This window comes from Aethalodelphis obliquidens, unplaced genomic scaffold, assembly GCF_003676395.1.
Source record: "Aethalodelphis obliquidens isolate GAN/ISIS:26980383/991018 unplaced genomic scaffold, ASM367639v1 scaffold48, whole genome shotgun sequence".
Classification (NCBI taxonomy): Eukaryota; Metazoa; Chordata; class Mammalia; order Artiodactyla; family Delphinidae; genus Aethalodelphis; species Aethalodelphis obliquidens.
Genome location: NW_020837992.1, coordinates 9,210,859 through 9,226,291, shown reverse-complemented (window position 1 = coordinate 9,226,291; position 15,433 = coordinate 9,210,859). Strand labels below are relative to the sequence as shown.

Below are 15,433 nucleotides of genomic sequence, written 5' to 3'. Positions count from 1 at the left end.
AGAACACAACTACCACAAATAACGGAAATCAACTATATGTATACGGAGGGAAAAAGTGTTTTTCAAATGCATCTGATTTTCTTATTAACACAAGTGGGGGGGGGGGAAGCCTTCCCAAGAAATCGCTCCACTACTCTCCCAAACAGCCTATAAAAGCGGTCATCAGGCCTTTCCCCCTCCACTATTCCTTTCCCCCTCCACTTTATTCTTCCTCAGTTCTCTCTCTGTGTGTCTCTTGAACGGGTTCTCCACCTAAGTAATGTTTTCCGAGAATCTAGAGTCCTATACTAAATTTGATAGCGACAGACACAGACGACGCACACGTATGTTCAAAAGTGAGCTCTGCGGCCGTGTTCCCACAAAATTAATTGAAAATAACCCGTGGTACAACAATTCTATCAGAACTCAGAGAAGGGCATTTCCCCACTTTGGGCATCCACCTTTGGAAATTCCCAAGGACATTATATAAATACACTATATTTTTCTTTTCTTTTCTTTTAAACAGTAACTGCAGTGAACCCTCCCACAAGCCTTAATAAACCTTCCGCTCTTAGTTTATTTCCTCGGTTTCTTTAAGACGTAAGTCGGCTGTTTTGCCCTGTTCAGAAATGGCTGCCCCTGCTTCACACGCTTTGCGCAGGGTTCTTGAACAGAATTTGGCGTAGAGGCAACTCAGTGACTTACGCGGCGCAAGATGGGGACTTGGCGGCGGGCAACACTGAACCTCCCAGCATGCTTTGCGGCCTGGCGGAGAGGCCCGACGCCTAGTGATGGGGAGCCCTCGATGCTCTACGCCGCCAAATCGGCTGTAGCGGTTGAGGTTGAGCCCGGGGCCTGGGAATTGGACGCTCGCAGAGGGGGAAAATGGAAGCGTGGCGCTGTGTGAGGAGAGGCTACGGCCGCTGTGTGGTGGGGAGAGGCAGGTCAGTAGGGCTGGGTGGCGGGAGGGAGGAGGGAGGGGCGGGCGGCCTGGGGGCGGGCGGCCAGGGTTAACCGGGGCGGGGCGGGGTGGGGAGTGGGGGTTGGACGAGGAAGAGGGCCCGGGCCGCGGTACCGTCAGGACGGACCTCCGGAGACCCCGAGGGATAGGTAAACCCGGCGCGCAGCCGGAGGGGCGCTCGGCCCACGGGATCCAGGGCCTGGGCGCGGAGCGCGTCGGCCATGGGCCGGGTTCGTGCTTTCCGGACCAGGTTGGCCTCAGAGTCCCGACCCTTTTCCCCCAACCCAACCTCCTAGCCAGCCTGAGCCTCCGGGTCCCCGGCCTCCTTCCCCAACCCTGCAGCCCCCTCCGGGAGCTGCCGGTCTGCAGGGAGGGGCTGGTTTGTTGTTGTGTTGGTGTCTCTCGAACTTTAGTTACTGGGATCCCAACCTTTACGATTATTACCAAATTCTCTTTCCACATCTATATTACTTAATGGATATTTTTCTTGAAATTGACTCACTTTTTAAAAAAGCACTTCAATAGGTGCTGCGCACGTTAGAGTCTCCCTAAGCAGTATCCGTGAGATCTTGGGTTTGGTATACTGATTTTTTTTCCTAATACATTTTGAAATGGATACTTAGATATAAAAAATTTTAAGTTTAAATGTGTACCACGCGAAACCGACTGGCGTACCACACGTGGGAAGCACAGCACTCTATTAGTTTTTACATAAGTTATGGGGATCTGGTTTTAACTCCTGTAGTCTTGGGACTTGACAGTCGTCAACAATGTTTCCTGAGTACCAGCTGTGTGTCAGGCACTGTGCTAGGCACTTGGGAAGAGCCCCAGATTAAAATGAATAAGAAGGCTCTGGCCGTGAAGGAGCTCATCATTTTAAGAGAAAAAAAAAAGTCTGTATAAGTACCTACAGATATAGAGAATGTTTTGTAGTACAAGTATTATATTTCAGTACGGTAGCTTATTAAGATAGAAAATGTATGGGCAAGCCCCAAATCTCTATGGCTTTCAGAGTTGTCACAAAGCAGGATACACTACCCTTGTCATGTCTTTAAAGATTTACAATTACATTGAGTTTAGAGAACAGTTTGAAAATGTGTAAACTGCTCAATAAATTTATGTAACAGTTAAAAATTTAAATGCTGTTAAAATGAAACAAATGTAACATATAAAAGTCAAATAACATTTAAATACAATTTAAGCAAAATTCTTTTGGTGATAAAAGTGGACATTATTGACGCTATCTTGGAAATGTACCTTTAATGAATTCTGGAGGAAAGGATAGAAGTTTTTCTCAGAATCCTAGCATTTTGCCAGAATAGTGTAGTAGAAAGAAGGTGGTGCTTGAGTTGCGTTGTTTCTTAGGAGAGCCTGAGGGCAATATATCTATTCAAAATAATAATAACACTACTTTGGAGACATTTTTCATGCTATAACCTATCATATAATTGGTATCAGATAATTGATGCTGTTGGGTTTGAAGTGTTGGTGAATTTCTAGTAAGTAATTCTCTTTCATTTCCCTCAAGGAGAAGCGTGCTTTAAATTAAAAGAAAAAAAAAGGGAGTAGCATGAAACAATAAATTATCTACCTACTGATTAGCAAGAGAGGTACTTTTATGAAGTAGTGATAGTCTTTTGTTAGCTATAAAGATGTTTGGAAAATATAACCTTGGTATAAAAAACATGTTCAGAAGCATGTTTTTACTCCAAACCCAGGTTGGAGAGATTCACTTTAATTGTAGTCACCTTATGTGTTCTATATTTGATTTAAGTATTATGTTTGCTGTGGATTTTATTTGTCCATTGAGTTTTATTAGATGCTAGAAAGCTACTCTGAATACAGTTTGGTGACTGATTCAACACAGTTGAATTGTGTGGACTTTTAGAAGTGCATCTGGTGTTTCGGGAGGTTGGTGGATTCTATGTTAAGTGTTTAGAATACCATTCATAGTTGTTTAGGGAGAGTATTGAGATACTGCCACTAGTAGTTAAGTAATGGCTGCTTTTTCCCCCATCCTTCACAGATTTAGAAGTCAGATTTTAAATATTAGACATTACCTTCCCTTGAGGAAACATTTAGATTTTGTGTGCTACAGCTGAACAAAAAGTGGTGCCTCAAGGAGTGTATTTATTTCTTTTAGATACCCCATGTTACCCCATCACCAGAAGAGTCTCGGCAGAGACTGGACTGCACCGTGGGAGAATCTGCAAAGGTGTTGCTGGAACAGACATATTTCTAGTTGTATGAGGTGGCCTGGACATTATTCTCGTGCTCCTTACCCATACTTCAGTAGTAGGCATTTTTCACTAAATTGGAGACCACCTTGTTTGTTTGAGTCTAGAACTCAGTTTCAGTACTGGAACTGGAGACCTGACAACCTGAGCCAGACATCTTTGATTCATCTCTCTAGTTACATCATGAACTCTGAGGGAGATGAGCCTTCATCAAAACGAAGAAAACACCAAGGTAAAGGTGACATTTATCTTGGTGGAGAAATAGACATAAGCCATAGAGTAATTGAAACTTTCGTATTTAATCCTTAAGAAAACCTGCAGGTTTTAGAGGTGTTGGTGTTTATTTTTAGCCAGTAGTTTTCTGTTATGAAAAAGGAATTTCTTTTTTAAAATTAAGACTTTTAAAAAGAAATTTTCAATTAATTGTGTATTTCTGGCAGTAAAAATAGAAGTGACTCTACATATAGACTAAAGTTGGAAAACAAATGGAGGACTAGATTAAAACATTAAGTTTAATTTAAGAATAATTTTCAAATTCAGTGTTTTTGAAACAAAGGTCCTTAGACTTCTTAGAAATTGGTGGATGTATGCTTGGGAGTCCACAGAGCTATTTTAAAAAATCATGTTTTCATTTTTAATGTTAGCTTCATTATATAAGACAAAAGAATTTCCTTAAATAGAAACAATCATAAATGAAAGCTATTTTCTTACAGAATCAGATTTTAGCTTATTAAATTTATATTTCTCATACTGGGGTCTGTAGACATAATCTCGAGAGTCTGTGGGAAGTTTTATCTTTTAACCACATCTTATTCAACTTTGAGACACTTTTTTCTAGATATCTTGATTATTTCTATTTTTCTCATATTCTTTTTACTCTAAACAATTCACTAGGCTCTCTGTGCTGCCAGCCAAGCCCTACCTCCAAAGTATACATGAGTTGTCTAAGTAAATTTGGAATTGTCTTTCTTACTGAGCTGTGGTTTTCAGTGAAGATCATTCCTACTGAAGATACGAAAATAGGCTGTGTGAGTGTTAAAGTGTAGGAAGCTGACCTAAGTTTGTCAAAGGATGGCATTCACAGTGTCTCACCTGGAAGTCAGAGCTAGATTAGTTAGTGCTCTTTCAAGTAGAACTTCTACTACACATTTAAGTAGAAATTCTAAGCACTCAAAAGTGAAAATTTATTTGTATAGCACTTAACCACCACATATGTTTATAAACAAAGCTTTGTTTGAATGATTAAAAGGTGTATTTAGAGACATTAAAATTAGGTTCCTAAGGACAACGCATACTTTATAAATCTAGGGCTGTATGATGACATGAGATAGCTTCTCATTCACGTATTCATTGTTCATCAGGACGACACACTCCTCTTCTGTTTAGCCTTTTGTTATAAATCAGGTGTGCTCTCAGATGAAGCGGTGGTGTAGTGACACAAGCATGGGCTTAGGAACCGCTCCCTGCTCTCATTCTGCTCCACCACTAATTGTGTGGGTTTGGACAGGTCACTGAACCTCTCTGCTCCTTGGTTTCCCAGTGTAAAATAATGCCTACTTTGAAAGCCTGTGGAGGCATGAAGTGAGATATGTCAAAGTGCCTGACACACTGTTGGCTTCATAGTAGGTACTCAGAAAATCCTGGTGGTGGTGTTTTCCCTTTAATGGATGGGGAATTACATTTACATACTGATAAACTTTGATTGCAACCTGACTCTTTATATGTCCGTTCTTCCTAGGTATTGTGAATAAGGAAAATGCTCTTCGTTAAGCCATATTTGTGACTTCTGATATTTCACTAATACTACTTTTCAATCAAGAGAACAGCATTGCTAACTTGCCTATCACTTTAAAGTGGTATTTGAAGGATTTGTGTGACACAATTATGACCTTTTAATTAGGCACCCTAAAAACCCGATCAGGCCTATTGCTTACTTTCTTTGATTCATCTGTCTTCTCTGCTGTGATCACCTTGTTGCTCCTGACATGGAAGGTATATAAGCTTTTGTAGTGTGAATTTATGTTGTGAAGTATGTGAAGGCCAGAGACTGTCCACTCTCTCAGTAGTTTCAAACTGTCTTCCAGGGAACCCTAGCATTCAAATACATTTCTGTATGTTTATTAAAAGCAAATGTGGTCAGGATAAAATGTGTTTACCCCATCATCCCAGCTCCAGTCCCAACATACCAGGGACTGATGGTCATGACATGAAAAGTAATGCCAAAGTGTTACACAAGCTGTAGAAGTCTGAAAGCCACTGTATTAATTTGATAATCTGATGGTCTCAGTTATTTAAAAAATGGAATTGCAAAAAGACTTGGTTACAAACTCTTAATTGCCAGGACTATACAAATCTTAATGCTTTTATATGCCTTTATATATACATATTCTACAAGAAAGTATGAATGATTTCTTTAGACTTCCATCTTTCATATTTTAATGCAGTGGTGTCATGAGGGTAGTGCTGTAAGTTTGTGATGGTAGCTTGCATTTTGTTTGTATGACTAGAGCCCTTTGCATCTCGTATACATATAAAGACTTAATGATTTGTGGCTAAAACCATAGACGGTCCCCAGTTTATGAATGAATTGTGTTCTAGATAATCAGTTCTTAAGAATCAGTTCTGTTTTCCTCATAGAAGCTATGTTATAAATCTCAGGGTAGTTGTGTGGAGTCAGTATAATTTGCTTTAGTTGTGGCCTTTAGCGGTAGGATTCTCCATTTTCAGTGAAGGATAAGGAAGGGGATAGTTTCCTTCTCTTTAGCTCTAGGCTAAATTATGTAATAGTTGAATGCTTTGTTTAGTTTGGTTTTCTTTCCTTCCACCATTTTTTCTTAGCCTTTCTCCTCAGGCTCCTAGTACCTTCATGGTATCATAATTCCAACTCCCCTGTTCCACCCAGACCTCACTATTCATAAAAATTACCTTCCTCTTCTGTCCTCTGGTCAAAATGCCTATTCCCTCAGTGCAGCAGATATCAGCATTTAGATTTTGAGGGAAGAAACCTGATTAAAGTCAATTTGCCAGAGTATATTTTAAAATTTTTACTTCACTGGCATTTTTATCGAGTGTACTGACACTTTTTTTCTTCCAGTTTTATTGAGATATAATTGACATAGCAGCCCTGTATAAGCTTAAGTTGTACAGCATAATGATTTGACTTACATACATCATGAAATGATTATCACAATAAGTTTTGTGAACATTCGTCATTCCACAGAGACACAAAAGTAAAGAAATATTCTTCCCTGTGATGAGGACGCTTAGGATTTACTCTCTTAACAGTTTTCCTATAGAACACACCACAGTGCTCATTACATTGATCATGTTGTACATCACATCCCTAGTATTTATTCATCTTATAACTGGAGGCTTGTACCTTTTGACTGCCCTCAACCAGTTCCCCCTCCCCACTAGAGTGTGTTGATATTCTGACTGTAAATATACCGTCATTGTAGAAGATTTGGAAAAATCTACCACAATCCTTCCTCTCAGAGACAATTACTCTTAAAAACAGTGGTATGTTTCCCTTTAGTCTTTTTCCCCCATATATAAAATATTTTTCTTCAATTTAATTTTTAATTGGTGAAATTTTAGGGATTGTCATCCAGTGAAGTGAAAACCTTCTTTCAGGAAAAGGGAGATATTCTAGGGCTCAGATTTTTTTCATATCATCTAATCATTCTCAAAAGTCCATCTTCAAATCTTTTTGTTTCCCAAGTTCATCCCATTTCTTGTTTTTCCCTTCTTTTGAGCTTATAGATTCTCTAAAATGTTCCACATTTTTTTTCATGGCTTCCATGGCAGTAAGAGTATCCTCTTTAATGGTGGGGTGAGGAAGACAAGATCAAAGGGGGTGTGTGTGTGTCTGTGTATATATACATATATATAAACATATATACTTAGTGGTGTGTGTCTGTATCTATAGTGATACACACATATATATATTTATTTTTAGTAGGCATTCCTAAGTCAAAGACTGCCTATAATTGCAAAATGTCATGCTATTTGATCCTCTTCTCATCACTTTATCAGGGTACATGGTGTCTTTGCAGAATATAAACTATCACACATTCCTGGTTGCTGCATGCTAGTTTTGTCAGTCAGGCATCATCATTTACTAGCATTCTGTAGCTGTGTTACATTTAACTTTTGCTTTGGTGTGCATTAAAAATATTTCTTTTGCTTATTTTGTTTGCATTCTTCCAGTAAGTACTACTTCCATTTATTGTCATTATATACCCTTCATTCATGTCTAAACCAGATTTCTCAGATGAATTGTTTCTGGAACTTAGTTAAGCATTTGATGATCTTATCATACTAATAGGTGATAAAATACAATGTGAAATCACCTTATTGAAAGGCCAGCTGTGACATACAAATATATTATCATGGTTATGAAGTTGCTGAGCATGTCTGCGGCAGAGCCACTTCGTAACCATGGGGAAGTGAGAAACCGTGACCCCAATATAGTCAGTTTTATTAACACACACTCTCAGCCTCCAAAATGACTTGCTAGACCCTTTTAAACTGTTTTGTACCTCTTGGTCAGTCAGTGTATCATTTTACTGCCTTTGTAATCAATTTGATGACAACTTCTAGTTATTAAGTACCACATTGCCATTTCCTAGGGAAAAACATTCTGTTCATTGCCTATAGGAATGTTTAAAAGGCAAGAAAATACTTATATACAGGAAAAATATGATCCGTTTTTTATTAATTCTTTGTATTTTATTTAATATATTTTAACAGGCACAATAAAACGGGATTGGGAATATATATGTAACCATAATAAAGAAAAAACGAAGATCCTAGGAGACAAAAATGATGACCCCATATGTGAAGACAGTGAGAACAAGTTTGACTTTTCAGTGATGTCCTATAATATACTTTCTCAAGATTTATTGGAAGACAATTCACACCTTTATAAGCACTGCCAGCGGCCAGTATTACACTGGAGTTTTAGGTTTCCCAATATTCTGAAAGAAATTAAACACTATGATGCAGATGTAAGTACAAAATATCATCAAAATTCCTCACATAAGGAAGAGTTGGATTCATTTCTGAACTAAATGGTTTTATCCCTTTTGTTTGTAGGGTAAGAAGGGAAGACATTAAATATAGTGATGAGGGAACTCTCTGGCGGTCCAGTGGTTAGGACTCTGCACTTTCACTGCCAAGGGCCTGGTCGGGGAACTAAGATCCCACAAACCACAGCGTGGCCCAAAAATAAATAATATATAAATATAGTGATGGAACAGTTTTTAACAAGGTATCATAACTTTGGAGGAATAACTTGCTAATGGTTGTTGATATAAATAATTATATAATGTTTCAAATAAGATCCAAAAAGTTTTAAGCATCGATCAGTTTTGAGACAGGGACTGGCACCATATTAAGTATTCAGTAAATATTTCCTTTGATTCAAAATTTAAATAATTCGTGCAAAAATTTATTTAGATGATAGCATTCAAAAACTTATCTCTTAAGAAAGGACTAGGCCGCCTGCCGATGCAGGGGACATGGGTTCGTGCCCCGGTCCAGGAAGATCCCACATGCCGGGGAGTGGCTGGGCCCGTGAGCCATGGCCGCTGAGCCTGCGCGTCCAGAGCCTGTGCTCCGCAGCAGGAGAGACCACAACAGTGAGAGGCCCGCGTACCGCAAAAAAAAAAAAAAGGACTAGGGGCTTCCCTGGTGGCGAATCCGCCTGCCAATGGATTAAGAATCTGCCTGCCAATGCAGGAGACACAGGTTCGAGCCCTGGCCTGGGAAGATCCCACATGCCACAGAGCAACTAAGCCCGTGGCCACAACTACTGAGCCTGCGCTCTAGAGCCCGTGCGCCACAACTACTGAGCCTGCGCTCTAGAGCCTGCGAGTCACAACTACTGAGCCCACATGCCACAACTATTGAGCCCATGTGCCTCAACTACTGAAGCCTGCCCACTTAGAGCCCATGCTCCACAACAAAAGAAGCCACAGCAATAAGCCCGTGCACCACAACGAAGAGTAGCCCCTGCTTGCCACAACTAGAGAAGAGCCTGCGTGCAGCAGTGAAGACCCAGTGCAGCCAAATATAAATAAAATAAATTTTTTTAAAAAAATGGTGATTTAGTACTAATGAACATGTAAATTCAGGAAAAATATTCCAACATATAAATTATAAATATTTCCTTTGGTAAATACCAGTTTTGGATAATAAGAGGGCTTCATGTGATTAAAGGTCAGGGTTTTGGGGGCTGATCAAATTTGGAGACATTAATTTGATAGATCTATACATTACAGGAAAAAAAAATTTTTTATTTCAGCTTTCATCAGGTTTTTAGAATTTTAGAAACCTATTTTTAAAGACAAAAGCACCAGAAAATTCATATTTGCATATTTTTGTTTTAATTCAAGCCATTTTTTTTCTTTTAAGGTACTTTGTTTGCAAGAAGTGCAAGAAGATCATTATGGAACAGAGATCAGGCCAAGTTTGGAATCATTGGGTACAGTGTAACTTTTACTTTAGCCAGATTTACTTAATGGGTTGTTAAAGTATAACTTGCTAATAACAAAGATGTGTGGTGTATTTGGACCTAAAATCTTAATTTTGAAAAAACTTAATATGCATTTCAAAAGGTCAGGAAAAGATTGAGGTATATCAAATGGGACCTTTTGTGTTAATACATAATTTTAATTCGGATGGAAAGGTATGCAAGAATCCCTTAATAGCTTCCTTTCCAGGAGTTGCTTTGCCTACTCCCAGAGCCCTAAGATCCTGAGTTCCATGAGATCAGGGACCATCGTGTCTAGTTCATCATCATATAATACCAGTGTCCACCGTGTGTAATGGATAGAAGCTGAAAATCTGGTGAGTGAATACCTCTAGAAACAGGTTGTCTGTTTGAGAAATGCTGCCTACTTCGCATTCATCCATGCAGCAAATATTGATATTTTTTGAGTGCCTACTGTACACCATGCACTGTTCTAGGCAGTGGGAATACAGCGGTGAGCAAAACAGGCAACAATCTCTGCCCTTGGGGAGCATACATTCTAGTGGAGAAAGGCCAAGAATAAACTGAACAAACAAGTAAATAGTGCCTTAGGTAATGGTAGTTTTCTGGAGAAAAGCAAATGGGTCAGGTTTCAGTTTTAAACAAAATGATCAGAGAAGGTAACATTTGAGTAAAGACAAAGGAGGTGAAGGAACAAGCCATGGCTAGAGTTTTCCAGGTAGTGGAGATAGCAAAGGAAAGGCGCTGAAGTTGGAGTGCCTTAAGGCAAGTGAAGCTGCTGTGTGTGGAGTGGAGCAAGCGGGGAAGAATTAGAGGCAAAAAGGTGAGAGATATGGGGTTGGGGGCGGTGAGGGGGCAGATTACTATAAGGCCTCACTGTCTTTGTCATGACTCTGACTTTTGTTAGGATGGAAATGAGAATGGTGATAATGTACACGTATGTAACCCTGAAGTCTGCCAGTAAAAAAATCTATTTGACCCAGTCTCAGACTTTTTTGATTCTAACACTTATTAACATCCTACATTACTAATGTTTTGCAGAATATACTTTGGTAAACATTGTTCAAAAAATTAGGAGAACTGTGTTTTGCCATATATATAATTTTGTGTGTGTGTGGCAGAACAGTTCTTCTAATACTTACATATATAAAAAACCAGCCATCTTCGTTTAAAATTTTTTTCTTTCCTCTAGGTTATCACTGTGAATACAAGATGCGGACAGGAAGGAAACCTGATGGCTGTGCCATTTGCTTCAAACATTCCAAATTTTCCCTCTTATCAGTGAACCCAGTGGAATTCTACCGCCGTGATGTTCCTCTATTGGACAGAGACAATGTTGGATTAGTGTTACTCTTGCAGCCCAAAATCCCAAGTGCTGCCTCCCCTGCAATCTGTGTGGCTAACACACATCTGTTGTATAACCCAAGGCGAGGTGATATTAAACTGACCCAACTGGCAATGCTTCTGGCAGAGATTTCCAGTGTTGCCCATCAGAAAGATGGCAGCTTCTGCCCCATTGTTATGTGTGGTGACTTTAATTCTGTTCCTGGTTCTCCACTGTATAGTTTTATAAAGGAAGGGAAATTGAATTATGAAGGACTTGCCATAGGAAAGGTACGTGCTTGCTTCCTCATTATTAGGAGGTGGACTTAGTCTCTCTCTTCATTGTAAAGTGAGGGTAGTCATCACAGGGCTATTTGAAAACCTTGATGAGTCAGTACCCTCACTTTACCAACCTGTGATGATGAGCTACAGCTACTGATAAGTAATTATATTTACTTGAGTGAATTTCACCTATTGAATTTCCATCTATTTGTGGCAACATTTTGCTTGGAGGAATTGACAGGCAGTAAAAAATTCAGAATGGGGGAGGAGAAGAAAAATGAAAGCGTTGACAGACATGAGTACTGCATAAATAAGGAACTACTTACAAGGTGGCAGAATAGAATTTTGAATGCTGGATGTGGCCAATATAGTTGGCAAAACAGTAATTTAGTATTTATTTATTATATAAGCTTCCCTTTATACAGTGATAAATATTTTAATTCTTTAGCTGAGTGTAATTTATCCCATGTTTTTATTTTAATTGTACTTTCTTTTGCTTACTTTAGATGATTTCATCTTCGGTATATTTAACCAAAATAAACTCTCCACCACTGAGTTTTGAATGATAGTTTAAAATTTTATAAGAGTTGATCTCTCTTAGTATTTTATGTAGCAGGAAATATATTGCAGGTAGTAAAAAAGGAGGAGCAGTATTAGTCCAAAACTATAGATCGTTTAGATTTCCAAATTAGACAAAAACATGCATAGGAAAAGATTTCCATTTACATGTAAATAATAAGTGCTTTCTGAACTCTATTTGAACAAGATTTTATAAGCACAAATAATTAATGTAATGAATAAAGGGTAATATTTACCATTCTTGGATTCCCTTTTATCTAAGAAATAAACTTTTCAGTACACAAACTATTTAAAATCTATTCACCTAAGATACCTGTTGAAATTTTGTTTAGGTATCTGGCCAGGAACAGTCTTCACGGGGACAAAGAATTTTATCTATTCCAATTTGGCCCCCAAACCTAGGTATCTCACAGAACTGTGTGTATGAGGTACAGCAGGTACCAAAAGTAGAAAAGACAGGTAAGTGTTTGCAATACATTTTGGCAGTCTTCTTGATAATAGTGTTCCATTTGAAGACATAAAACTAAATTTTTTAAAGGGATAACATCTCAGTGATGAATATTCATATATAAAAGCATATAGTTGTTTGCTTATTCCTTTTTTTTAAGAGCTCTAAATTTACCTTTTTAAAATTCAGCTTCCAAAATTATCTTTGCGTGAATTACTTGCATGTTGCTTTGGAAATGTTTGTGTTTTATTTTTGCTAATTCTGGAGATCATCAAAACATAGATACCAGAATGAACCATTTTACTAGGCATCTATCTAAACTAGATATGTCTTAAATATTGTTCCTAGAGTAAAAGGACTATACTAAGGCAAGCTAGAACAAAACAATACATTGATAGTATAAATATATTTCTCTTTGTTCTTCCAGACAGTGATCTGACACAAACACAGCTGGACAAAACAGAGGTCCTAGTAACAGCTGAAAAGTGAGTTTTGGAAAGCAACAATAGACATTTGCTGACTTTAGTTGAGTAAAGAAATCACTTGGATGAAAAATGAAGTTGATGATATTTTATGCTGGTGAAGAATGCTGGCTCTTAAGTCAAATAGACCTGAGTTCCAACCTTGACTTTGCTACTTTTCAGCTGTGTGATTTTTGAGCAAGAAATTTAACATCTCTAAGGTTCAGTTTCTTTATCTATAATTTGGGTTGTTGTGAAGATTAGATGAGACAAAGCATGTAAAGCTCAGTGTTTGACATACAATAGTAAGTGCTTAAACCCTGCTGTTTATAGAAGCAGCTTGTCCATGAACCTGAACAGGCTAGTAAATTTATTATCTTTGAAATTTATTGCTATTACATATTTAAACAAAGGTCAAGATCACAGAAAAATATCTTTCAGATTTCAAGAGGACCTTTAGCCTCCTTTGACTTACTGGATCTTGAAACAAATCTAAGGAGAATTGACCCAAAAAAGAATATGTCTGTAGAAAAGACAATTACTTATACGTATCTCTTAAACTACAGGAAAAGGTCATCAGAGGTAGCTGGGTGAAGATGCCTGGATTTCTTTTTATTAAAGAATCATGAATGTTTAGGGCTGTGGTTGAGAAACAGATGTATATTAATACAACAGGATGGAGACTTAAATCTTGTCCCTTGGGAGATTCTTGAAATGTCTTGATTGTTTCATATTGTGCTCTTTTATAGCTTTGACTTTCGTTTAACATTTAAATTTTCTCATTCTTTTTATCTACTTTCTCCTCAGTCTTATTTTATTTTGTATATCTTGTTTTGGGAAAATATCTCATCTATAAGAATTAGTAAGAAAGCAATTTTTTTGAATTTTTGAAAAAGAATATATAAAAATCTGTGATTAAAACTTTCAAAGTAAAAACTTCCCTGAGTAAGATTAATAAAAAGGTTACTCTTACTAACAACTACTTAGTTTTGAGTAATTCTAAAATCATTTTATAACAAAATGGGGTATAAGAAAAGATACTTTTAAGTATCTATATAAATACAGTGTGTGTATACGCATAGCTTTTATCTGTAAACTGAAATGTTGGTAGTAAGATAACAGTTTGCAGGAGACCTATTTTACATTTAAAAATATTGTAAGTATAAGTCCTTAGACATAAAAAGTTGCTAAAACTTGGAAGTAGAGCATCTTGAAGCAATTACCTTTGCTTATTGACATATGAGCTCTTTAAAAGCAGAGCAACATCTTTATTTGTGTATTCTCAGCGCATAAGATGAGATAGTGCCTGGGACTTAGTACGTGCTTGGTAAATGTTTGTTGGGTGAATAAAAAAAAAGTTTTTTTAAATTTTGTTTTCTTTTGTGACATAAAAGATCCTTAAAATTCATGATGTGTTAGTAGGAAATGATTTTTAAACCTTTTACCCATAACATTATGTGTATTTGTAGTGTGGGGTAAATGTAAACCATTATAGAAGCTGTTTTAAGATACAGTATGAGGGAATTCCCTGGCGGTCCAGTGGTTAGGACTTCATGCTCTCAGAGGGCCCAGGTTCAATCCCTGGTCAGGGAACTAAGATCCCACAAGCCGTGCAGTGCAGCCAAGAAAAAAAAAAAAAGATGCAGTACAAAATTATCTCATATACCATACCAAGAACAGTAATGGTAAAATATAAGCCCTCTGACATCAGAAGTCTGTTAGTTCTAAATAGCATTCCTAAAGGCCACTTTAATTTTCCTTCTTAAAAACAACAAAAAACTTATAAATTGTTTAAGAATATGTGTTCATTCGCAAGTGAATCTCTCAAATATGTTATAATTAATTTTAAAAGTCACATTATTCAGTTAAGTATTGAGCTCCCCACTCACACCCCACCCCATGTATCACAGCTCTGTTAATGGGTTTTGGATATCACTGCATGAATAAAGGAATGCAAAATTGTGATATGGTCTATTTAAATAAAGATTGTCCTAATGTCTGGTTTTGTCTGGAAATTAAGTGAAAAAGTGGTTTAAATACGAGGAATTATAAAAATCATGAAGAACTTGATGCTAAATAATTTTTCTTTTCAATTTAGATTATCTTCAAAGTTACAGCACCATTTCAGCTTGTCATCTGTTTATTCACATTATTTTCCTGACACTGGAATTCCAGAAGTGACCACCTGTCATTCCCGAAGTGCCATAACTGTGGATTATATTTTCTATTCTGCTGAAAAGGAAGGTGTTGCTGGGCAGCCAGGTAAAGAATGCGTGTAATCTTAAATTCTGCTTGAGAACACAGTAACTAAAACTTCAGGGCTAAAGTTGAGAAAGCTAGCTAAACATCTAGATGTTTAGATTTAGAAATTAAAAATATTTTTAAATTGGTAATATATTTGGCAGATTGGTTATATATTTGAGTAAATCAGTTTATCACCTGCAAAAGTTGGAGGCAGTGGAACACCTCAAAGCAAATTATTACCCAAGAATTATATCCACAGCTCTACCCTCCAGTCCCAGTCGGCTTCTGAGGTAGAGTACAGATCTTTCATATTGCCCTTTGGTTTCACTCTCCATACATTTATGTTTTTCTTGTGACAGCAACATCATACAGTTTTGTACTTAAATTTTACTGAAGTATGCTGCCTTCATTGTAGGGCCTTGC

At 37.6% G+C, this 15,433-nt stretch overlaps 1 protein-coding gene across 3 annotated transcripts in view; it reads left to right on the top strand.

Moving 5' to 3' along the window:
* The first annotated feature begins 734 nt into the window (after nt 1-734).
* ANGEL2 (angel homolog 2) overlaps nt 735-15,433 on the top strand; it is a 16,108-nt gene continuing 1,409 nt past the window's right edge. Inside the window, exons 1-8 of one of the 3 annotated variants that reach the window (XM_027082955.1) lie at nt 735-923; nt 3,084-3,409; nt 7,930-8,186; nt 9,595-9,664; nt 10,866-11,287; nt 12,190-12,316; nt 12,733-12,790; nt 14,865-15,028. In XM_027082955.1, coding sequence (XP_026938756.1) covers nt 865-923; nt 3,084-3,409; nt 7,930-8,186; nt 9,595-9,664; nt 10,866-11,287; nt 12,190-12,316; nt 12,733-12,790; nt 14,865-15,028 — 1,483 coding nt within the window. In that variant the 5' untranslated portion in view covers nt 735-864. Of the gene's footprint in view, nt 924-1,024; nt 1,191-3,083; nt 3,410-7,929; nt 8,187-9,594; nt 9,665-10,865; nt 11,288-12,189; nt 12,317-12,732; nt 12,791-14,864; nt 15,029-15,433 lie in introns of those variants that run through there. The other 2 variants (XM_027082957.1, XM_027082956.1) reach the window with 2 other exon arrangements.